The 24737-nt window shown below is 37.6% G+C and overlaps 1 protein-coding gene across 2 annotated transcripts in view; it reads right to left on the bottom strand.

Moving 5' to 3' along the window:
• Positions 1 to 24737, bottom strand: part of greb1 (growth regulating estrogen receptor binding 1) — a 184012-nt gene that overhangs the window by 64910 nt on the left and 94365 nt on the right. For both annotated transcript variants that reach the window (XM_039748922.1, XM_039748923.1), the window contains 6 exons: positions 22915 to 23061; positions 18642 to 18785; positions 17989 to 18111; positions 16108 to 16245; positions 7833 to 8018; positions 522 to 872 (listed from right to left, as the gene is read on the bottom strand). In XM_039748922.1, coding sequence (XP_039604856.1) covers positions 522 to 872; positions 7833 to 8018; positions 16108 to 16245; positions 17989 to 18111; positions 18642 to 18785; positions 22915 to 23061 — 1089 coding nt within the window. The remainder of the gene's footprint in view (positions 1 to 521; positions 873 to 7832; positions 8019 to 16107; positions 16246 to 17988; positions 18112 to 18641; positions 18786 to 22914; positions 23062 to 24737) is intronic.

Here is a 24737-nt window from a genome sequence, read left to right as displayed (position 1 = left end):
ACTAAATAAGTTTCTGATCTGAATTATTTTTTCAGCTGGTACCTAATTTATACCCTCTCTATGCAGCACTGGGCATAACTTAGAGTCACCTAATGCACTTATCTTTGGATCATGCATGGAAACCACAAGAGAGAGGAAGAACACACAAGCTCCACACATAAAATGAGTGGGCCAGGATTTAAACCCACAGGTCACGGTGGTATCCACTTTGAAAAAAAAAAAAATCATTTATCAATCTACTTATTTTCAGCAGCTGTCCTTTCTTAAAAATTTTATTACATTGCAACAATGCACACAAAACTGAACTTCACTTTAAGCAGAAGAGTGACTCATGGCTTACCTGTTACTATATATAATTACCACAGTTTATTCTAAAATTGTCTAATATTTTCTGCAGAAATCAGTTTACAGGAAAACTTTACTATTACAGTATGTTACATTTTAATCTAATTATGCCTTCTCAATCTAATAATGTTTTACACAAGTCAGTTATAAAGAAGAGAGTAAGAATGCATACTCACCAGTGACCACCACACATGATTCAGTGCCTCTCAGTTTTGACACACAGATTATTACAACAAAATTAGTTTGAGTCAGTCTATTGTCTATCAAGCTCTTAAAGGTTTCCGCTAGCCCTTCAGCAAGTGAGGATGTAGATTCCACAATTCGAACACTGTCATTACAAGAGCTAGCCGCTAGTCTGGCTAGCCAGGGCAGTTGAGCTTGAGTGACTGGCTGCATCTGACTTAGTGACTGGGGAGTAACTTGAGTATGGACTTGTTGATACTGTCTAATTTCCGTCACATGAGAATCTCTCCAGGACTTCATGAATATCTGTTCCAGATCTTCTATCAAGGGAATCTGGTCTGGAGCTGAAAATTAAAAAAAAAAAAGTGATGATAATGTTAACTATTCCCAATCATATTCTGCCACATTAAAAATGACTTTTGAAAATTCATAAAGGAGTTCTGTAAATATGAAATAGAAAAAAAATATAAAATGTAGTATTGTAATCTAAATAATTTATTTGAAAAGCACTTTGTAACAACAGTTATAGCATTAGTAAACATTTCACACTTAAGAGACAGTAAATACAAGAGATATACAGTTCTTAAGTATAGCACAGTTTTCACAACAGCATTTTATAATTGTATTAGCAAGTTTTATTAAAGGTCAGTTTCATGCTGTATTATACATTCTAGGTACAGCATATTATATAGCATCCAGTTTTATCATGGATCATAGTGTTACTAACATTACTAACATTATACTGTAAGGTAAAACAACAACTAAATATTAGTTTGGCTTACCTGTACAGTAAAATGCATTTAGTGTGTATTAATTTTAAATGCTGAAATGAACACTATGTTGATAAAACAGAAAGGCTAGGCAAACAAATCAACATTTAAAAAGTGGATGACTCAGGTTTTGGGGTCTTAGTTGTGCACTGATATTCATAAAACACAAATTACAGTATTTGGACAGCTGCAAAATAATAAAAATACATTTCTTTAAGTGCAGACCATGTTATGAAGTGACTATAACAACAAAAAGTATAAAATATATTCAAGTACAAAACTTAACCCTTTAAGTATCTGAAGTTTCCTGTTTACGCAATATTACGTAATATGAATTTATAATCTAATGGCCGTAGATAACAACAGAGTGGAAATTATACAGGCTGAGGGTCCAATCTTGAGGGGGATGTTTGTGTAGAATGCAAGGGACCAAATGTCAGGTGTGTGACAGAGAGGTTGGATTGTATAGACTCCTGACTCTAACCTTCTCAGCAGGCAAGAGCCAATCAGTGGAGCACATGGTGAGTCAATGATGAAACAGACATGTTACTGCAAGTAGAAATATTTTACTCAATTCTGTAGTCCAATAGGCAAACCCAAGCATTCACAAAAAAGCAATAAGCTATAGAAGACAAATACCATCAGTCCACAAATCCAAACAGGAATAAAATCACTAAAAAATATTCCAAGAATCCAAGTAACAAGTAACAATGCCAAAGGTCAAAAAACAATAATCTCAGGAACAGAAAGCATTTACTAAATTGTATACAGTAGACCCCCGCGAAGTCGCTGTTCAGGGTTCGCGGATTCAGTCATTTGTATATTTTTCCTTAGAACCTAACTATTAATTGTTAGCGGAAACTGCAAATATCCTCCGCAATTTTTTATGCCTTTTTTCGTGGCAATACTGTGCTGTAGAGAGAACAGGAAGCAACCGCTGTGGGAAATGCGTTTGGGATGGTGAAAGTAGCCAATCTGAGAGCGTTATTCATTTCTCCTTGCTGCTGATTGATTGCTGCCCTGTGATGCGACTCCAGCTGAGTGTCCTCGTGCTTTCCATTTTACTATTGTATTCATTTTGTTATTCTTAAATGCACAAGATGTCACCAAATCGTCCTGCACCTTCTAAGGCTTCTGCCACTGAGCCTAAGCACCAGAAAAAGTTTAAAACACTCCAGGAGAAGGTTGAACTACTGGATTTGTTCCAGGAACTAAAAAGTTATGCTGCAGTAGTGCGCCACTATGGCATTAATGAAAGCACCACACGCTACATACAGAAGAACAAAGCAGCGATCTGGAGTACCGTATCTGTAAGTTTCTGTGATAGTGCCAAAAAGGTAATGACCGTAAGGAATAAAAATATCGTCAGGATGGAATCTGCCTTGGCATTGTGGATGACCGACTGCAGGAAGAAGAACATCCCTTTGGACGGTAACATCATTTGTGATAAAGCATGGAAATTGTACCAGCAGTTCGCTACAGGAGACAATGCAGCAACTTCCCATCACAATGTTCCTGAAACCTATAAAGAAAAGCCAGCACGAAACCCCACCAGAAGAAGACCCGTCCAAAGATACGACTCCTCCTGAAGCGCCTGAAGAAGAGGCGCCACCCGAGGAGTTTTAAATCCTGTGTATTGTACTGCACAGCTACGTCATCATCAATATCATTTATCATTGGTGAGTACCCGTACATTTTACTGTATTTTAATTAAATTAAATTATTATGTATTTACTTAAAACAAAGAAAACAACAGCACATACCAAAGAAAACGCGCTTGCATGAATTACATTACGTATAGCGGTAACATCGGTATTTTACATTCTAGCACCGCGGGAGACATAGTACTCTACAGTAGACGGTTTTACCTTTACATTCTGTTTTTAGGTAATGTAATAAGGTAATTTTTTAGGTAATGTAATAATGTATTAAGCTGAGTTTGCAACGAAATTAAAGTGCATTGGGGGCATACTGTATTTAGGGTTTAAACTATAAAAATAGGCATTTAAAAGGCATTTTTAACCACACCCAAAAGTCAAGGTTTTTCACAATTCGCGGGTGTTACGTTCCTAGAGCACCCGCGAATTGTGAAAATACATCAGCTTAATACATTAATTAATTTTGGGGATGTACTGTATACTTTTAGCATATACTAAAAATGAGAAAATCTAAATATGAACTTAAACCAGTAGACAATACTTCAAAAATCCAAGAACTAATGCCAAATGTCTAAAATCACTACAGTAAACACTGGAGTAGGAAAGCATATATTAAATAAGAGAACTTGGATGAAGAGTTGCAGAGACATGAAACGCAGTCCCTGAACAAAGCACTATCTAAGCTCTACAAAGCAACGCCCTCTACCTCTCTATCAAGGACTGCTACGTAATAAGTGTTGCATTGCAACAGACACAAATAAGAGGGGATAAGTATACATGATATATATATAAAGCAAAGTGCTAAGATAATCCCATGTATAAAAGATTGAAGAGAACACCTGCGTATGGGGAGGGATGTGGGTGTAAGAGAAGCCCAAAACCTCAGTTACACCTGCACAAACACAAAATTAATGGTACCTTCATAAAGACTGCATCTTCCACAAATCACAGTCTACAATACAAAGCTTTCTTTTCTCTTTCTTTTTCTTCTCTGCTCCTGTCCAGACGTACTTTGTCTGTCTCCACTCCTGACTCTGACTCCCCTGGGTGAGGTGGAGAAGCTTCTTTTAAGCTGGATCCTGAAGTATTTCTGCTGCAATGATTTTGCCTCCCTGAACCACTTTGGATCAGTCGGGACCTCTTGAGATCAAGGAAACCTACAACCAGCAGCACCCAAGGATGCCAACATTAACCCTCACCAAAACACCAGCTCCTGTGCTGTCTTGCAGGTATCCACATGTGAGCCATTCTAGAGAGATGCTGCCACCCATTGTATTTGGGGAACACTTCGTTTTAGTAGGCAGTCTTACTCTTTCCTTCTTTTATGGACTGCTGGCCGTGATGGGTGCAACCCGCCAACCTATCGAGATGCCCATCCATCCACAATCTATTTTTATATAAAATTTGTCTGTGCACGTAGTGTACATTTTGTGGGTGCTATGGTGCTCAAAAAACTTCAGACTGGATTCATTGAGTGCTTGAACTCACACCTTTTATTTTAAGATAAAGACTGTGAAAAGAAAGGCACAAAAATCTCAGTGCTTATGAAGCAGGTATTACTCAAACAACACAGCTGAACTTGCATGTAGCCCAAAACAGCAAGAGGATTTATTCAGGTCATCCTTGGAATCAGTCTCTGTGTTCACTGGTGGCTGCAATGCCACACTACCCAAGAGAGAAATCTAAATACGTCCTCCTTTTAAGCTTAGAAATATTATAGACAAGGATGTGTTTCATAAAGGTTTACTTTCTTGTAAGAAGTTGGAAAAGCAGAAACTTAAAGTGTACTGCAGTTTTTTATTGCAAACATAGATTTTTATCCTGTTGCACCTGTCCTATGAGTGGATGAGCGCTGCTGGACTAAATTACCAGAACAAATTTTAAATGGACTGATGTTTGGTTCTCTGTATCTGACTGATAAATGTATGTTTTATTTGGTTGTTATATTTAGTAGCTGCTATGCTTTTCAATTTTTTTTTAGTGCTTACTCCCCATCAGCCACCCACAAAAATGTTGGATGTGATACTAAAATTTTAAAATTCACATCAGGACTGGACAAAAACAGTATAGCCTGATAATACGCAATGTATTGTTGTATATAATGTGTGTGTTTCTCCCTTCTCCCTTTCACCATATCAACAAAGTTTTAATTGATTCTGGAAGCTATGTATGGCTTCTACCAGCACCTATATTAGGAGAAGAAAAGATATGACCTTTTTCTTATATTCCAGTAGGTGGAATATAGGTCCAGTAGACAGGTGCAGGCTTATTTTGGCCACACATTCTCCTCATTCTTATAGTAAAAAGAGCATATTAGCTGTCGTCACAAAAGCAAAACAAAATTATCTTCTACCATCGCGAGTTAAATCGGGTGTGTGAAGACACTTTGGCATCAATACCGATTGAAAAATAACACAAGTTGAAAAAAAAACAGCTAATGAAGCATGGCTTGGAATTAATTAACCTGATGTAAAATTTAAAGTGGATTCAGAAAGCATTTAGACCCCTTTACTTTTTTCACATTTTGTGGTTAAATTTTATGTTGCAGCCTTGTACTAAAATCATTTTAATTATTTTTTCCCAGCATGCACATCTCAGAATGACAAATTAAAACAAGATGTTAGACATTATTGCAAATTGAATAAAAATAGAAATCTGAAACATTGTATTGACACAGGTATTCAAACTGTTTGCTGTGACACTTGAAATATGTCTCAGGTGCATCACATTTTACTGATCACTATTAAGCTGTTTCTATACTTTAATTGCGCATGATTAGGAAAGATTGACAACTTGTATCAGAACTAGAACTAAGCCATAAGGTCAAAGCCTGTGGAGCTAAGAGGCAGGATTGTGTTGAGACAAAGACCTGCGGAAGGCTACAAAAATTCTTGCAGTTGCTGGTGCCAAAGAGCACAGTAACCGTCACAATTCTAAAATTGAAGAAGTTTGGAACAACCGCAACTCTTCCAAGAGCTGGCCAGTCGGCCAGAAGGGCAGTGGTTAGAGAGGTGACCAAGAGCCCGATGGTCACTCAGGCTGTGCTCCTGAGAATCTTTGTGGAAATGTGAGAATCTTCAAGAAGGACTTCCTTTACTGCAGCACTCCACCTATCCTGGCTTTATGATAGAGTTGCCGGACAGAAGCTTCTCTTCAGTAAAAGACACGTGGAAGCCAGTTTGGAGTTTGCAAAAAGACACCTAAAAGACTCTCAGATGGTGAAAAACAAGATTCTCTCATCTGAAGCCAGGTACCACTCATTACCAGTGCAATACTATTCCAATGGCGAAGCATGGTGATGGCAACATCATGCTTTTCAGTGACAGGGACCGGGAGAGTAGACAGAGTTGATGGAAATTTGACTGAAGCAAATTACCGAGATATCCTTAACACTAGAATTCCTGAAGCCTATGAAAAAACTCATAATCTCAGCCCGCCTTAAATCCCTTTGCACCTCTCCATCTGCGTCTTTTGTTTTGTAAATGCGTTGATCACCACAAGCAACTTGCTGTCCCATCCCATTCCTTGATGGAGCTCAGCTTGTGGGCAAAATGGTCTCCCAGCTCAAGCCAAGGCTCCTTATCTGCATGTGATGTGCCTGGAGTTGTATAGGATAAATAATACAGTATATCATTATTTGGAATACATGCATTTCATTTGTGTTCCGTGTCTACAAAGATCTGGGTAAGTGTAGGATGAAAGGAAATAAATGCGAGGCAAGAAATGCTGAACACATTCCTAAAGCAGAAACCTTTTCCATGTTATACTTATAATGATGTGAAGTGTATAATGTGTGAAGACGTTAGTCCAAATATCAAATACACATGTGTGCTTTTATTCAAGAATATAACCAAAGAAAAAAAAAACATTTGATTTACATGTTGCTGTCAATGAGTTAAAAACCCGTTCAATTGTCAATCGACAGGGAGTTTATACATGTTCTTGAATGGTGCAGAGGTAAGAACCGCTGCCTTATAAACCAAAGGTTTTGAGTAGTGATATTAGTAGTGCTATTATCATTATTATTATTACTATAATATAATAAAAACATACATTTGATTTGAGTCTGTAATACCCAGTATACATTTTGGCTACTTATAAAAGTTAGCAGTTGTTTTTTTATTATTTATTTTTATTCTCAGTGACATTCATGCAGTACAATGAACTTGCCCCTCCTTCTCTGAGTTGATGGCATTTATCTGCATTCTTGTAACAAGAGCAACGCTATGGCTGATACCTGCTCAGAACTATTTGTTGTATCAACAATCAAAGATATGATGTCCTGTGACTGCTATCAGACTGGACAAAGGTAGGACCATAACAACAGACAGCTTCTTCACAGAGCTTTCGCTGGCTAATAGACTGCTGCACTCTACTTGGCACCATAAAGTAAAATGGGACTTCCACCTGCAGCTAAAGTCACTTCAGTATGCAAGCATTTCGCCATGCTGCTGGCGATGACGGTAGGCTTCAGGAATTCCAGTGTTAATGAAAACCTGCACCAGAGAGCTCTAGACCTCAAACTTGGAAAAAGGTTCACCTTCTAATAGTACTCACTGTCAAAGGTGCTTCCACTAAGTACTGAGAAAAGAGTCTGAGTAGTTGTGTCAATGTTTTTATTAAATTGGATGTCATTCTGGTGAACAACTTTAATATGGATGTCGTGTAACGACTGAAAAGACAGAAGAATTGGGGAAGGGAAAATAAAAAAAATAAGATGATGAAAAGATGAGAAAATGGTCACGTGAACAAACAGATAAGAGATGAGTTATATTTAAGAATGAGCATTATGATAGCTTTTTCTTTAAATCCTTGTGACAGAACACAAATAGCTTGATTAATGTAGCTATGATTAACTCTTAAAAACATAACTTACCCAGCTGAACCAGATAGTACACTGTTAGCAAAATTTGCATCTCCACTGAAAGTGGTTGGATTGGGGAGGCACCGTATTGCTCATAAACCCTTGGTAGAGCCTGGGAGTTTTTGTAGCAGGACTGCAAGAGGGGACTCACTATGACATCACTTACATTTCCACAGAGATATGGAAAGATTCCATGACCTGCAAAAAACAGTGTAAAATGCACCTCTTTATTGGCCAAACAGAAAATGTACATTATATATATATATATATATATATATATATATATATATATATATATATATATATATATATATATATATATATATATATATATATAATATATATATATATATACATACACATATACAGTATATATATACAGTGGTGTGAAAAACTATTTGCCCCCTTCCTGATTTCTTATTCTTTTGCATGTTTGTCACACAAAATGTTTCTGATCATCAAACACATTTAACCATTAGTCAAATATAACACAAGTAAACACAAAATGCATTTTTTAAATGATGGTTTTTATTATTTAGGGAGAAAAAATCCAAACCTACATGGCCCTGTGTGAAAAGTAATTGCCCCTTGTTAAAAATAACCTAACTGTGGTGTATCACACCTGAGTTCAATTTCCGTAGCCACCCCCAGGCTTGATTACTGCCACACCTGTTTCAATCAAGAAATCACTTAAATAGGAGCTGCCTGACACAGAGAAGTAGACCAAAAGCACCTCAAAAGCTAGACATCATGCCAAGATCCAAAGAAATTCAGGAACAAATGAGAACAGAAGTAATTGAGATCCATCAGTCTGGTAAAGGTTATAAAGCCATTTCTAAAGCTTAGGGACTCCAGCGAACCACAGTGAGAGCCATTATCTACAAATGGCAAAAACATGGAACAGTGCAACCTTCCCAGGAGTGGCCAGCCGACCAAAATTACTCCAAGAGCGCAGAGATGACTCATCCGAGAGGTCACAAAAGACCCCAGGACAACGTCTAAAGAACTGCAGGCCTCATTTGCCTCAATTAAGGTCAGTGTTCACGACTCCACCATAAGAAAGAGACTGGGCAAAAACGGCCTGCATGGCAGATTTCCAAGACGCAAACCACTGTTAAGCAAGAAGAACATTAGGGCTCGTCTCAATTTTGCTAAGAAACATCTCAATGATTGCCAAGACTTTTGGGAAAATACCTTGTGGACTGATGAGACAAAAGTTGAACTGCTTGGAAGGCAAATGTCCCATTACATCTGGTGTAAAAGGAACACAGCATTTCAGATAAAGAACATCAGTAAAAAAACAGTAAAATATGGTGGTGGTAGTGTGATGGTCTGGGGTTGTTTTGCTGCTTCAGGACCTGGAAGGCTTGCTGTGATAGATGGAACCATGAATTCTACTGTCTACCAAAAATCCTGAAGGAGAATGTCCGGCCATCTGTTCGTCAACTCAAGCTGAAGCGATCTTGGGTGCTGCAACAGGACAATGACCCAAAACACACCAGCAAATCCACCTCTGAATGGCTGAAGAAAAACAAAATGAAGACTTTGGAGTGGCCTAGTCAAAGTCCTGAGCTGAATCCAATTGAGATTCTATGGCATGACCTTAAAAAGGTGGTTCATGCTAGAAAACCCTCAAATAAAGCTGAATTACAACAATTCTGCAAAGATGAGTGGGCCAAAATTCCTCCAGAGCTGTAAAGACTCATTGCAAGTTATCGCAAACGCTTGATTGCAGTTATTGCTGCTAAGGGTGGCACAACCAGTTATTAGGTTCAGGGGCAATTACTTTTTCACACAGGGCCATGTAGGTTTGGATTTTTTCTCCCTAAATAATAAAAACCATCATTTAAAAACTGCATTTTGTGTTTACTTGTGTTATATTTGACTAATTGTTAAATGTGTTTGATGATCAGAAACATTTTGTGTGACAAACATGCAAAAGAATAATAAATCAGGAAGGGGGCAAATAGTTTTTCACACCACTGTATATATATAATTTAAAAAATGATAATAAAACAATGCTAAAAATAAATGTTTTTAAATTATTGTGAATGTTAATTTTGCAGTATTACATATATTCTGACATTTTTATTTTACATCTGTTATAATCAAAACATATATTTTCCTTGCTCTAATTAAATTGCACATAGTGTAGCTGTCCCAGAAAGATTCTTCCAACATGCCACTATAACCCAGTATAAATTGTTAACTGTGTGCAAACCTAAATACACAACCAACTTAAACCCAGGTGCTCAAAAGATCACTTAATGTATGTAATGGATGGCAGGCATGGTCTGGCGTCCCGGCCAGGCTGGCTCAAGATTCCTTACCTGGATGGGAGGCTGGCCCACCAGTTAGCTTGAGTGGTCCCTGATGCAGCCAACAGATGGACAGGAATCAATATGCTGGCATTCCGGAAGGACTGGATAAAGGATCCTTAACCAGATGGGATGCTACTTCAATAGAACAACAAGTGGGGTTATTTATTCCCCTGAAACAATAGATGTCAGTGTTCCTGGGTTACAGTAGCTCTATGGATACCCACAGGGCATGTTGGGAATTGTAGTCCCATGAGGGTGCACTATTGGGTTCTGAGGATGCTGCCTGTGAGCGCTCAATTAATTAATGTTCCCTGTTTCATGGGACTTCTTCCTAACCTAGCAGTGCTTCTAAGGGTCAGTGGCACTGGAAGTACAAGTGGGTCCTGGATAAGGGAGCAGCTATGCTTCAGTACAAGAGTTTCAGATTTGGGAGGAGCTGGCCAACACTCACCTGGAGGAGTGAAAGGAGAGGAAGAAAGAGAGAAAGGAAGAATTGTGCCTGTGCCTGTGTTTATGAATGACCTGTGAAGGTATTTTCACAATAAATCATTTGTTTGAACCTGGAACTTTCTCAATCATTTCCCCACTCACAAATATTTAATCAAATTAGTTTGTAAATGCAGTTTGCTCCTTCTGAGGTTTAGAGATGGAAGTAAAAGTTAGCAGAATCTGCTTTAGCTCCTGGTGACGCTAAAACACAGCAGTCATTGCTCTTCCTTATTTATTTGAATAAATAGGCTGTGAGATGTATTTTCTTTATAGTTAAAAGCCATTCAATCATTTTTTAAACCCACGTATCCAGAGTTGGGTCGAGAGATGCTGGAGTATATCCCAGCAAGTATGTACTGGTGCGACAGTAAAAGCAAGACAGAAAGGTTTTAGAACTGGTTTGCCATCACTATAATGGGAAATGTCTGATTGCTGTCAAAAAAGATGGATGAACTGTCCGTGCTTATAGCGGGTCATGGAGTACACAAATACAGTGACATTTTGTGTTTTACGGATAGCTGGCTTAAACCTGATATATCTGACACTGTTTTTTAATGCTGGACGGATTTGATCTTATTCGAGCAGATGGAGATCCAGTGTGGTGTGGAAAAAAGACGGCAGGTGGACTGGTCATCTACTGTATGTGAATGAGTAATGGTGTAAAAAGGGGCATATTACAATAAAACTACAGTTTTTTAATTCAGACATTGAAATTCTGGCTGAGGGTGGCACGGTGGCACAGTGGTAGCTCTGCTGCCTCGTAGTAAGGAGACCTGAGTTCGCTTCCCGGGTCCTCCCTACGTGTAGTTTGCATGTTCTCTCCGTGTCTGTGTGGGTTTCCTCCCACAGTTCAAGGACATGCCGGTTAGGTGCATTGGCGATCCTAAATTGTCCCTAGTGTGTGCTTGGTGTGTGGGTATGTGTTTGTGTGTGCCCTGCGGTGGGCTGGCGCTGTGCCCAGTGTTGTTCCTGTCTTGTGCCATTTGGTGGCTTGGATTGGTTCCAGTGGGCCCCGTGATCCTGTGTTGGGAGCTAGGAATGGAGATCACCAACACTTTAATGATAACTCTGTCCGACCCTGCTGTTATAGTATTTGTTGACTTCAAACATGTGACTTTAGAAGGAATGATGACAAATTTCTACCAGTTTGTGACATGTTTCCTTGAGTAAATAACAAGCTGGACCTGCTGTATTCAAACGTTAAAGATGCCTTGAAGTGTAATCTACTTGCTTCTTTAGGCAAATCTGGCCACTACCTGATTCACCTTACTCCCAGCTACAAGCCCGTTATTAGACAGCAACATGCTACCACCAGAACAGTGAGGAAGTGGAGCCTCAAGGCTAAAATGGCTCTGAATGACTGGTTCCAAATGACAGACTGGGAAATGATGTGCAAGTCACATGGGGACAATATTTGGGGACTCTGTCACTGCATTACAAATTATATTAACTTCTATGTTGAGACAGTGGTACCCACAAAGACAGTCCACTGCCTTACAAATAAAAAGCCCTGGATTACTAAGGAGGTAAAAGGTCTCCTGAATAAGGAAAAGAAAGCATTCAAATCCAGTGACAAAGAGACCCTGAAGGACATACAGTGTGTACTAAAGAAAATGGTGAGTGAAAGAAAGGAAGCTTACAAAGCTAAAATAGAATACAAACTCACTCAGAATAACATGACGAATTTCTGAATTGGACAGGGTATAATTACGGGACTTAAACAATCCAGGGCTCAGGTGCTAAAAGGGGATCTGGACAAAGTTAATAGTCAGAACCAATTTTTCATAGATTTTTCCTCCCACTGCCACCACCTACCAATAACATGTCTTCCCATAACATACCTTCTAAATCATCTGCTCCTGCGACATCAACTGGATAGGTCAATGACAAGTCCATCTCTGATCAACAGTGTGGACTGTCCATAACTGAAAATCAAGTAAGGAGACAAATGAGGCAGCTACACACAGGAAAAGCTGAGGGACCAGATGAAGTCAGTCCTCAAGTTCTTAACGCCTGTGCTGACCAACTTTGTGGTGCCCTCGGTCTTCCTTAATTTAACTAATAATTCACAGGCAAAAAAGTTCCAGCAAAAACGGTGATGCTGTAGTTAGATTTCTTTAAGTTTTGTCACAGAGGATGACAGTGTTGTTAATCAAATATTTGGTAGAAAGTTATGTTACACTACCAGCGGTGGCTGGTGAAAAAAATTTGAGCGGGAGTGTAGTTTTTGGGGTTGTCAAACTGAAACAGCACTTATCTATTATACAGTGCCTTTCACATTTATCTGTGATTTATATAGTGTCTTTCATAGCTATCATGCTCTTGTGGTCCTCATCACAGAGTCAACACACATCTTGGCCTGTCCAGTACCAGACCCACAAGACAAATCCAGGTTAAAATGTATTATACTCTTTCCACCTTGCTGTACAATCTGATGCCAGCTTTCCCATTTCTACTGCACTCCAGAACTTTAGTCCTTGACATCTGCAGTCCTTTTATTCCTCCCATAACTTGTCCTATAGATGTAGAAAGGAAAAGGTGCACCTGCCACACAAATTTTATACTACACCTGTCTCTAAGATGCCAAAATCTTCTGCCAACTTGCCCAGTTCCCCATTCTGCCAATACCCACACCATAATGTCCAAACCCCCACCTCCGTAATCTTCTAATAACATGGACTTCCATTTGTCCTATAACACACCCATAGCTTAAGTCCAATCCAAATCTTATTCTGCCTTTACTAATAGAGTTCCCAGTTCTTGGCCATTCCCACTGTATTCTGTAAATCCACATCATAAAATCACTAGTCCTTTGATTTTCTCAAGTTTGCATCAAGTCTTGCATCCCAGTTTATTATTTAGCTCACCCAGAGAGTCATACCCACCCTAGTTTTATTCTACACATGCTGCCAGTTTGTCCAGTCCTATTCAAGTTTCCAGGCTTACCTCACCTGGGTACAAATTCACATTGTAAGATCCCCAGACCTCCACTTCTTAACACATAACTCGCCCTACCCCCCAACTTATCCTGTACTACACCAAGAGGTCAAGTTCTTTTTTCTTTAGTGGCACAATTTTTGTAACCAAAATCATCCCAAGGCAGACCACTATTTTACTAAACATATACACATATACAGTATATCTCATACCCTTGTTCAACTGCCCAAAGGGCAGGACTACCAGAGAAACTGGTAAAAAAAGAAGCTCCGAGATCAGCATTCACAAACACTACTTTTAGTGAGTACTTTGATGGCATCTCCAAGCTGCTTCACTCCTTTGCCCATCCCTCTGTGCCTCAGAGGCAACTTGTCTGCCCACTATCCACCAGCCCTGTGAGGCTCGTTGGCGACCACACACCAGGGCAGATGGACTCTAACAGCCAGGAGACATGCCGGATGAGTTCTGACATGGCTTTTGCAGAGCTGCTTTTATGTTAGCTTCTCTAGGTAGTCTTATCCTCTAAAGACAAGTCTTAACCACCTATGGAACTTGTCCCTCTCAAGTTCAGGGACAAGTGCACTACACTATTATTTCCATGGCACACCTGGTAGCTCTCACTGAACACCACCGAGCTGCGGCACACTGGTTGAAAAACACTGGTCTGGATGATTGCAGCTATTTTCATGCAACTTGTATTTTTCAGAAAGACATTTTTGGTGTCATACCCCTGTTTTTGTGCACAATGCTTCAGTACTGACACTTATAAACAGCAAACAGAGAAAGCAAAAAAAAGGCATTACTTACGCCAGTTAGCCAAGTCCATTTGTCATAACAAGAGTGAGAAAAAGTCCATGTGTAAGCTAATCTTCTTTTTTTCTTCAAGTGAATGATTTATAAATTAAAGAAATAACTGAATTTTCTTTGATTTTGAATTTGCCAACTCCCTAAAATTGCCCTTGCTCATCTGTAGTTACGTTAATGGCGAGTGTAAACTGTGAACCATGGATGTGAACATACAGGAGAAAGTAGGGTGAAATGACACCTTTTATTGGCTAACTAAATAGATTACAAATGCAAGCTTTTGAGGCAGCTAAGGCCCCATTCATCAGGCAAGGTGTAATAAAGAAACTGAAAAATACTCTAGCTTATATTAGGACAGTTATTTTCAGTTTCTTTGTTACACCTTGCCTGATGAAGGGGCCTTAGCTGCCTCGAAAGCTTTGCCACTGCTATGGATGTGAACATGAAATAGTGCATCAATGATTGTCCATTTACATTAGTTTAAAAAAACATAAAACTATACTAATTCACTGCCAATACATTTAGGAGTGCTTAGGGCACAGAGAGCTGTGTCCCTGGAAAAATCTAAAAGCAACCAATTAAACAGGATCCTCAGGTCTTGGCCGACTTCCTTCACTCTGGAAATACAGATATTCACAAAACCAGTAGCACCCCTAGACAGGACACCAGAATATCTCAAGGTCCACTCTCAAACAGCCACACATACACCCACATTCTTACTCACCTAAATTAACATAACCCACATGTCTGGGGATTTAGGAGGAAAATCAGATTACCTGGAGGAAAATTTATGCAGTCACATGAAGGATGTGCAAATTCTACATGAACAATGACTACATAGTAGATACAAATCGAGATTGCCATCTTCATTAGGATGGAGATAACAAGTGCACCATTGGAAACTGAACCTTTCTAATCTTTATTTAATGCGATTTCTAAAAGAAACTAGGAATATGACACTTGTCTTGATATTGGGTGCTTTATAAAAACTATTAAAAATAATTACTGTGTAAATGAAATGCAAATGTAAATTGAATGAAGAGAAAGCATTAAAAGGAAGAATAAATACTGTAATGTATATACAACAATGAGGAAAATACCTATAAAATTAAGTTGTAAAAGGTAATACAATACAAAACATCCATCCATCCATTTTCCAACCCGCTGAATCCAAACACAGGGTCACGGGGGTCTGCTGGAGCCAATCCCAGCCAACACAGGGCACAAGGCAGGAACCAATCCTGGGCAGGGTGCCAACCCACCGCAGGACACACACAAACACACCCACACACCAAGCACACACTAGGGCCAAGTTAGAATCGTCAATCCACCTAACCTACATGTCTTTGGACTGTGGGAGGAAACCCACGCAGACACGGGGAGAACATGCAAACTCCACGCAGGGAGGACCCGGGAAGCAAACCCAGGTCTCCTAACTGCGAGGCAGCAGCGCTACCACTGCGCCACCGTGCCGCCCTAATACAAAACATTCTGTTCTTATTTTGCATATGACATGATTCATATCCCCTATAGTATATATTGTTTTGCTCACATATTTTCTTTTTCTCTGTAATTTTTTTCATAATGTAGGTTATAGATAATTATTTGTGATTCTATACAGTAGCTTGGATAACGTAAAAATGCTATGTTGTGCTATGCTATGATGATAGATAAAACAGTAAATAAAAGCTCTTAATTTTTCTGTGACACTAATCGAGCTCACATCAGGCATTTACCTTTAAAGATAACTGGTTGGATCCTGCAGATATTTAAAAGGTTGTCTGGTACCAGAAGGGAATCTCCACTTGCAGTTAATGAATTAGAGGGTGAGCCTGTAGAAGCAGGCTGGCAAGAGGGTGAAACTCCAATTCCATCTATAAAAGTAGAGTGTTAGTGGCTCAGACAGAATGTCAAATGTGCTTAAGGAACAAACATTATTTTCATAAATATGCTGCTATTTGGTTCTAGCTGTGTTACCTGTAATACAATGTATTGCTATTCAAAACACAGTGACACAGTATAAAACAATTGAACAAAGAAATGTAAATGTGCAAAAAAAACATGCATACACATTGTGCTACACCTCAATCAGAAAATCAGTTGGTTATGTGAGATATAATGCAATAAAAAATATAAATCAAAAGAATGAGGGACTATATAGTAAGATAAAAATAAAAAATGCTTACTTATTAAGAATGCAGTACCTGCTACAGATTTTATTGTTCTGCTCCTTGGAATTAAGCCGCCTAACTGCTGAAGGTAAAAATGATCTGTTGTACATATCAAGTTGTTTTTATTCTAAATAGCCATACATATACTGTATTTAGGATACTGTACTATAGTAAGTGGCCTCTTTATTGAAATCGCCTTCCATTACCATGTAGTCAACTGCTTTCCTGTTATATGCAAATCAACAACTTTTGATCTTAGATCTTCTGAGATGTTTTTTTTTTTGAGAGGCACGCTTCACATCAGCAGATGCTTCTTGTGAATAGCATACTCAAAATGGCTTTCTTTTTTTAGGTCAAGGTAGTTCTAAACTATATCTCCAATCCTGTTTCATTGATTGGACTCCATGTTTGCTAACTCTTGTTACTCCAGTAGGTGTTCACATACTTTTTCCAACCAGCACTATGAATGTTTGAATTATGTATTCAATGTGTAGAAGAACAATACAATACTTTGTGCTTTAAGTTACTGTCTTTGATGAAGACAAGTCTATATTTTAAAACAAATGTATACATAAATGCAATTACTTCCAAAGAGTTTACAAATGTTTTCCTGTTGCTGTATGTGGGTGGTCTACATTTATATATTTTGGTCTCCTTGGTGTCATTCACAGTTAGGAAGATCCCTACAAGAACAAACACACAAATCCGGCTTGGTTTTAAAAAATGCTATGCTGGAAAAGGCAACGAAAAATGCATTGCACTCAACACCAATTTTTTCTCATTTTCCAGAAAGTACAAATAAGAAAACTACATGAGACAAAATGTTCATCTTTTCACTGAACCCCCTTAAGAAAATGTAGGTTTTGAATATGAATTCTATTGACATGTACATCATTACTTTAAACACTAGATGGTGCAGCTTGCCAAAGAGCTGCAATGATTTTTCATTCGAAACTAAGAAATGACGGTGAAGAAAATGAAGCTTCTCAAAAAAGTCCAATCATTTGTTTTTACTATTGTGTGAATTTAAAACAAAGGGCAAATTTTCTTAGGTGTTTTTCAATGCTTTATACATGCAAACTCCTGACCACTGCCTATAAGATTAGCATTATTTCACTTGAAATTTCCAAAATGTGTTTCACAGCAAGCTTTCGGAAATACATTTTTTCAAAATATAACCTAAAAGCACATTATTTTATAAACAAGTTTTAGTATTGTGACACAGCACTTCCTTTCCATTTACTGTGAACATGTTTTCCAGTTTTCAATAGTAAATCAAAGTTTAGTCTATAAAAAATAAATCAAGTGTCAGTCAAAGCACATTAGCAAATTTCTAATTAGTTAAATTAGATAAATTAAATAATTAGATTAAATACTGCTTCATCTAATTTAAATCATTATAGCCTCTGAATCTCCTGCATGTCTTCCCCAGCATAGCGAACACACCTGCTCTTGCACCAACTCCCAGTGCACATGGACTGCTTCTCGCAGCAGCGTCAGGGGCTGCTGAGTACTCTGGTGACCATCCTTTGTGCCTTTTCTTTGGTGGTCCAGAATTAGCAAAGCTGCCTAAAAACATTGATGGTATAAATATTTCCCATATTAGTGACTTAATTTAAGATATTTAAAAGTCTTTTTCTTCAGCACATTTTGCTTTTCTCTGCTGATTCCATAGACATTTCAAAAAAAGTTTTTCAAACTGGTAAGTCAGGCAATTATTCAAATATGTTTTTATTTACTAAAAAGCATATTTTGTATACTGTATGTCTATCTAGCTATGTTTAACAGTAGCAATAACAATTAACTCAGTGGTTAAATTTTAAACCACTGAAGAGTCAAAATAAAGAGAACAATACAAGCTTGTGATATCAATGAAAGCTTCCACTTTCAGGAAGGCTGCAATCTGACATTACAATGGAAAACATTTCCTTTTATTGGCTCTGCAAATGCAAAAGTGAAAGTGAAGCTGTTGTTTTAGTGTCTCCACTGTCATATAAAGGAAACTGAAAAAAAACAACCTCTCTTACTAGGTACAAAAAATGAGTTGGTTCTTTTTAGACAATTATGAATACAAGTAATCAGGAAAGAGTAATACTTACCTGTCACTGAAGGTCTAACGGGATTCTGGGTTGGCAGATTACTGTGACGTGCTGAAGGCTGGGGTCTGTGATAGTCTTGACCATTGTAATTCACTGCTGAAGTACTGGATACCAGTGCGGGAAGGTTCTGTTCAATGGACATACCTGTAGTTACAAAGAGGAGACTTTAAGGAGACATTGGTGTTTACAAGTTCTTAGCACCATTTTCCACTGTAGAATATACATGTAAAAGATAAGACTGATCTTTATCACCAAATTGAGTCAATGCTTAAGGACTTTTCTCAATTATAAAGTAAGACATCTGAGTTACTAGTCACATTTTAAGAGAAAATCTGTTTACTTATGCGTGTTTATGGCCATGACTGTGCAAAATCTGTAAAATATTTATGTTTCGTACATGAGGCAGTTGTATTCATCACACCACAATAGGGGTTTTGTCCGTGTTATAGCTACTGCAAAATTCATTCTGTTATTAAAAACACAATCTTTGCCAGAGAGTTTTTAGATAACTTAGAGACTTAGGCTGTTAAAACAGTCCTGACATGTTATAATGTGAAAAAGGCACTTTAAATTATGCTTTATTTCACTCTACAAATTCATGTTGTACTGAAAGACAGCAATAGTGAAGATTTCAAAACTTTTCTACACTAATTATAGTATTAAGGTTTTATAGCCCATCAGGAAGTTAATTGGCAACACCTACTTTATTGTATGCAAAATACCTTCAACATCCTGTATATACAAAAAATTATGTAAAATGTAGATTATTGTAAAACGTTATGGCATATCATTGCTATGAACCAGCAACCATCCACTGAGATGTCTTTGATGATTAAAGGGCCTCAAGGTAGAACTCAGAGTGACGGGTTTAGATCTCATTAGTTCAAGTCACTGAGAGATACCATGAATGCCGGTTAGCTTACTTGCAGTTTGGACAACCTAAATCTTGCTGTTCTGTTCATGGAATGAATTTCTCTTATGTACCCGCGTGAACGATGGTACTGAAACAACATAATGAATAACTGAAAAGCATTTTTTAAAGGGCTGCATATCTACAGTATTTGTAAAATATTGACAAAATGAAATTAAACAACAGTAATTCATATCACTTGAAACACAATGGGGCTGACATCTGAACCAATTGTTATGTTTAAGCCAGGCTTCCTCTCCGGCTTATATTTAAACTGTATTTTTTGTATTTATTTTTTATTGTTTGATTAATATTCTTTATGTTAATACTGTTAATTTTTAACATTATTTTCCTAGTTATGTATTTTATGTCTTTTTTTTATTCTTTATTTCAATGTGCAAATTTTTGTTCTCCAATGTTTCTTGTATTTTGTGGGTGGATCCCATAAAAGGCAGGGCCACCAATACCTCACTGTAAAGATCCATCTACAACCTTTAAAGGCAAGCTGGGAGAGTGACTTCCGTGCATCTGTTGAATGTGCTTTGGAAGAGAATTATGTGATTATTGCTGTTTGTTTGTTTGGATTTTCGGTTTTGTGTTTTTTCCTGCTCCTGATTCTGGATTACAATTTACAGATTTAGGATTGGACTTAATTTCTTTGCATTGCCTTTTAAGCAACCCATTTTGCACCTTTGAGTCTTACAATATTTCTTTGTTAATTCTTTAATCAAGCATAAACGTTTTTCAATGGTTTTCTCCGCCTCCTTGAGAGATACTTTGAATTATTATGCTATTTAAGTATACATTAACATTCTGAAATCAAAGTACCACTTAGCCATATGTAAGTCAGAGTAAGCGTTTTGAGTATTCACTGAGGTTATTGGAATGTGAGCCTTTTCTAGACAGACTGAGTAGGATACAGTCCTGTTTATGGCTTTAGTTTGGAAGCCCCACACCACTGCTGTTTCTGAGTGCTCCATGTCATATCACCAATAACTGATAAGTGAATATTTTATAATAAAAATATATATCTTTGTTTAATACTGAATTGGGACGATACCAAACACTCATTTCATGTTTGGACGAATCTGACACCAATTTAGATTTTTTTCTTTGTCCTTTTAATTTTCTATTACACTGTTAATCCTGCAGTGTTGCAACGTAGAGGGAAGCAATGCTGAATTTCTATTCAGTTTCAAATATCAGACTTCATGTTAAAGATGGTGTGAAAAAAAGAGATAGTCATAAAAACAGAATATACATTTAACAGATAGGAGTGAACAGACTCTTATTCACAAAAAAAGGCCATGGTCTTAATACCAAAAAGACTTTCATCATTTCCATGCCCAAAAGGACCAGAGTTACATGTCTGAATGATTACGGCCCAAATGTTCTCACCTCAGTGGCCATGAAATGTCTGGAAAAGCTTCAGCTGTCAAATATCAATAGCATTATTTCTGCCTCTCTGGACCCTCTGATTTTGCTTACCAGCCAAACAGATCTGTGGAGGATGCGATATCATATACCCTCTACATTGCTCTTCACCACCAAGATAGTCAGAACTTTAAATTTAATCCTCTAGCAGTTTACTGCTTATCTTTTCACCATAGGTCATGCATTGCATTTCAACCGATTAAATTTGAAGAAAAACTGGAAAAATGCATGTGTTCTAAAACTTTTGATGGGTAGTGTATGTTAGGATGATATTTACCGTATTTACTCGTGTACCATGCGCCCTTGTGTAAGACGCACACCCTAATTTTTACAAAGAAAATCGTTTTGCCCCGTGTACGACGCATGTTGTGATTGTATAGGAAGCGTTTAGAGAGAGAGTGCGAGTGTGCAAGCAAGTGAGTGAGAGAGAGAGAGCGTGAGTGCTATAGTGAACACTAGGGCTCCACAAAGCTGTACAGCCTGATTTAACACTAATCTTGTAATTAAATTTGCTGACGACACCACAGTTATCAGTCTCATTACAAACAATGATTAAACGTCATACCATTAGAAGAAGTACAGTCAGGCTAACTGGTGTCACATCAACAACCTTACCTTGAAGATAAAACTAAATAAATTATTCTGGATTCAAGGAGGTGACAGGTGAACCACTCACCAGTGGATAGTTTCAAATTTCTCAGTCTCCACATCTCAGAGAAAATGATCTGGACACAAAACACCACTGCCATCTTTGAAAAAGCACAGCAGTACCTTCACTTCCTCAGATGTGTGAGGTAGTGCAGTAAGTGGAAACAAATACTAATAACCCTTTACTGCAGCCCTGTTAATAGTGTACTGATAGTGATACACCACAGCCTTGCAAAAGAGATCAATGAAAAGGGCGGTGAAGCAGGCACAGGATATCATTGGTTCTGCTCCTCTGAAAATAGAGTCTATATACACTAAATGCTGCAGAAATAGGACCGATCCAATTCTTTGTGATGCTGCTCACCGTAGGCCATACACCAATGAGTTGAAGAACAGATTTTACTTCTATGCAGTATATATTCACAATAATGTGAATCATAGAATAAGTAAACTGTACTGTATAATAACATACATTAAACATCCAACAATATGTTACCTAGTAATGTAAGTGTTGTTCTGGATTTGTATTGTCTTGTACTTGTTCTATTGCTATATGCATGAGTGACCTATAATATATTTCAGGTATCTGACTGGACAGATTTCTTACGTATATCTGTACAAAAGACAAATAAAGAATCCCTATCATCTATACAGTAAGTCCATAAAATAAACAATCTTCAAACACAAAAGCAAGGAATTAGTTTAAAGAGGAAAAGCAAAAGATCTTATGCTAGAGTCATTGTGGAAGTGCCTTTTATTTTCATTTAAGAAATGAAATCCAAAACTCAGATGCTGGTACCATTTTTGTCAAGATGTCAGAAGACCCATTGACTGGCATCCATGGAAAGCATCAGTAAATAATAAAAAAAATCTTAAAAAAGACAGCCTCTTATGCTATACAAAAGTAGCATCACAATGTTAACAGTAAACAAATGATTTAGAAAAATAAAAGTCATGATCCAACTCAAAACCTGCACAATAAGTATAAAGCTATATTATAAGAAATCAAGATGCAATTATGGCCCCATAATAAACAATAACCAAAATGTAATTCTAAATATGTTTATAACACTTTAATACATATGTGAGCATATTAAATATTCAAATATAAATATGGTATTAATATATGATCCAAAACAAGTTTAAATAAATGCTTTACTTTATACAATTGTATGTCATGCTAAGAGAATCTGAGCATACTGCCCTCCTGTTTCTAGCCCACCTCCAAAGTGCCTAAAGAAATGTATTTAGTCAATTTTGTCTTCTGATCATCATTCATACCTGATGTTTGGATACTTGTGAAGGAATTCTGATTATCTGATAAGACAGCCTCTGCTGATACAACAGCGCCTAATTGATTTATCCCATGTGAAGGCAATGAGGAAATGCAAACGCTGGCACCAGATTCTCCTTGTCGTCCTCTAGTTTCTGCAAAAGAATCATTAAGTGGATAATATCTACATTGATTGTAACAGAGCCCTCCACATACAGTAACTTAGTATTCATGTAGTTTATGTTTAACAAATATAACTCCTACTTCTTTGCTTTGAAAAAGAAAACAATAAAAATGTCTTTTGTAAGTTCTGATAGAATTGTTGGCAGTATTTAACGCAGGACACTCAATGTATTTTTACTGCCCTGAGTAACAAGCCATGGAATTATGAATAGTCTGGCCAGGAGGTGATTTAAGGATATAATATTGACTGGCTACCATTGTCCTAACATAATTATTTGGATCTTTACTGGGGATACACTGAAAGAATTTAGGAGACCCCATATTTTAGACCTAAAGCTGAAGTTTAACGACTACCTTATTATATTACCAGTTAGCAAAAGCTGCAGTCTTTGTGAATCATTGCTTGATATGACTCTATATTACTCATACATGAGCAGTATATGTCTGTTTTCTAAATCTTCTGCATATTATCATTACAGGCCAACAAGAGTCATAGATCTACCACAAAAGCAGCAGGTGCTGGGTAGAAACCAACCTTGCAGGGGATTCCAGTACAACTAAAAATATGAACAGTCAAATACAGGGTAAGCAAGCATATTTAATTGCACTACACATATAGTTGTACAGTAAATGTCTCCCTTTTGAACAATTTCTCTGTGATGGACATTAGACTTAATTAGGGTTGATTCAAAAAGTATTCAGACCGTAACACTTTCTGCACACATTATTGTTATACTAGGCTGACCCACCTTTTATGGCGACCGACTTTTAAGTTGACCACTTCTTAAGGCAATTCAATATGTAGATCAATTTGATATTTTATACAAACTCATTAATTTGGTTATATTGCATTTGAGCATTATTACTTTAATACTCGTAGTTTCTGTTATTTTTGTGATGAAATTTAAACTTTTTTTCTATATTGAGGTCGTCCTTTTGAACCCCCCCTGATATTTACTACGCGGTGAGGCATTTATACTCCATCAACATTAATTATTTCCAGAAACATAATTTTGTCTATTTTTCCAGCGCATCGTGCACAAAAGCAAGGGAACGATGGGAGCACCAGAACTCTGCTCACATCATGTCGCTTTGTACCACAAGCTGCAAGTACTAAGTCTGTGATAAGTGGAATACCGCTACGCTTTCCACTCACGGGACGGAAGGGCAATCCCGACCGCTTTTATATAGTAAGAAAGAAAGAAGAAGAAGATATTGCACAGTCTGGAGTAGAAAATCATCTTTTACCTGGAAAAACGAAACTACAAATCCCATCGTGCATTGCAAAATGGACGGGGCATGTGTGAAACTCCGCGCCTGCGTAGCACTCACAGGACGGAAGGACAATCCCGACCGCATTTATATAGAAGGATAGATTCCATTTTAAATGGATAAATTTGCCATTTTCACCATTAATATACATTCAGAAACCCATAATGACAACACGAAAACATATATTCAGAAAGGTTTACAAATTTAAATGAGAGATTTCAGTTTTTAATTTTAGCCATTTGTATTCAAAAAGTGAAGGGGTCTGAATACTTTTTAAATCCAGTGTAATTTGCAATAAGGCAGTACCTTCAACACACTATTTAGAAAAAGTATAGATTACTGTCATCTAAAACTGAAAATAGTGGAAATAGGGTGT

Source organism: Polypterus senegalus, chromosome 3, assembly GCF_016835505.1.
Source record: "Polypterus senegalus isolate Bchr_013 chromosome 3, ASM1683550v1, whole genome shotgun sequence".
Taxonomy (NCBI): domain Eukaryota; kingdom Metazoa; phylum Chordata; class Cladistia; order Polypteriformes; family Polypteridae; genus Polypterus; species Polypterus senegalus.
The sequence above is the reverse complement of the archived record's forward strand: the minus strand, read 5'-3'. Positions and strand labels throughout refer to the sequence as shown.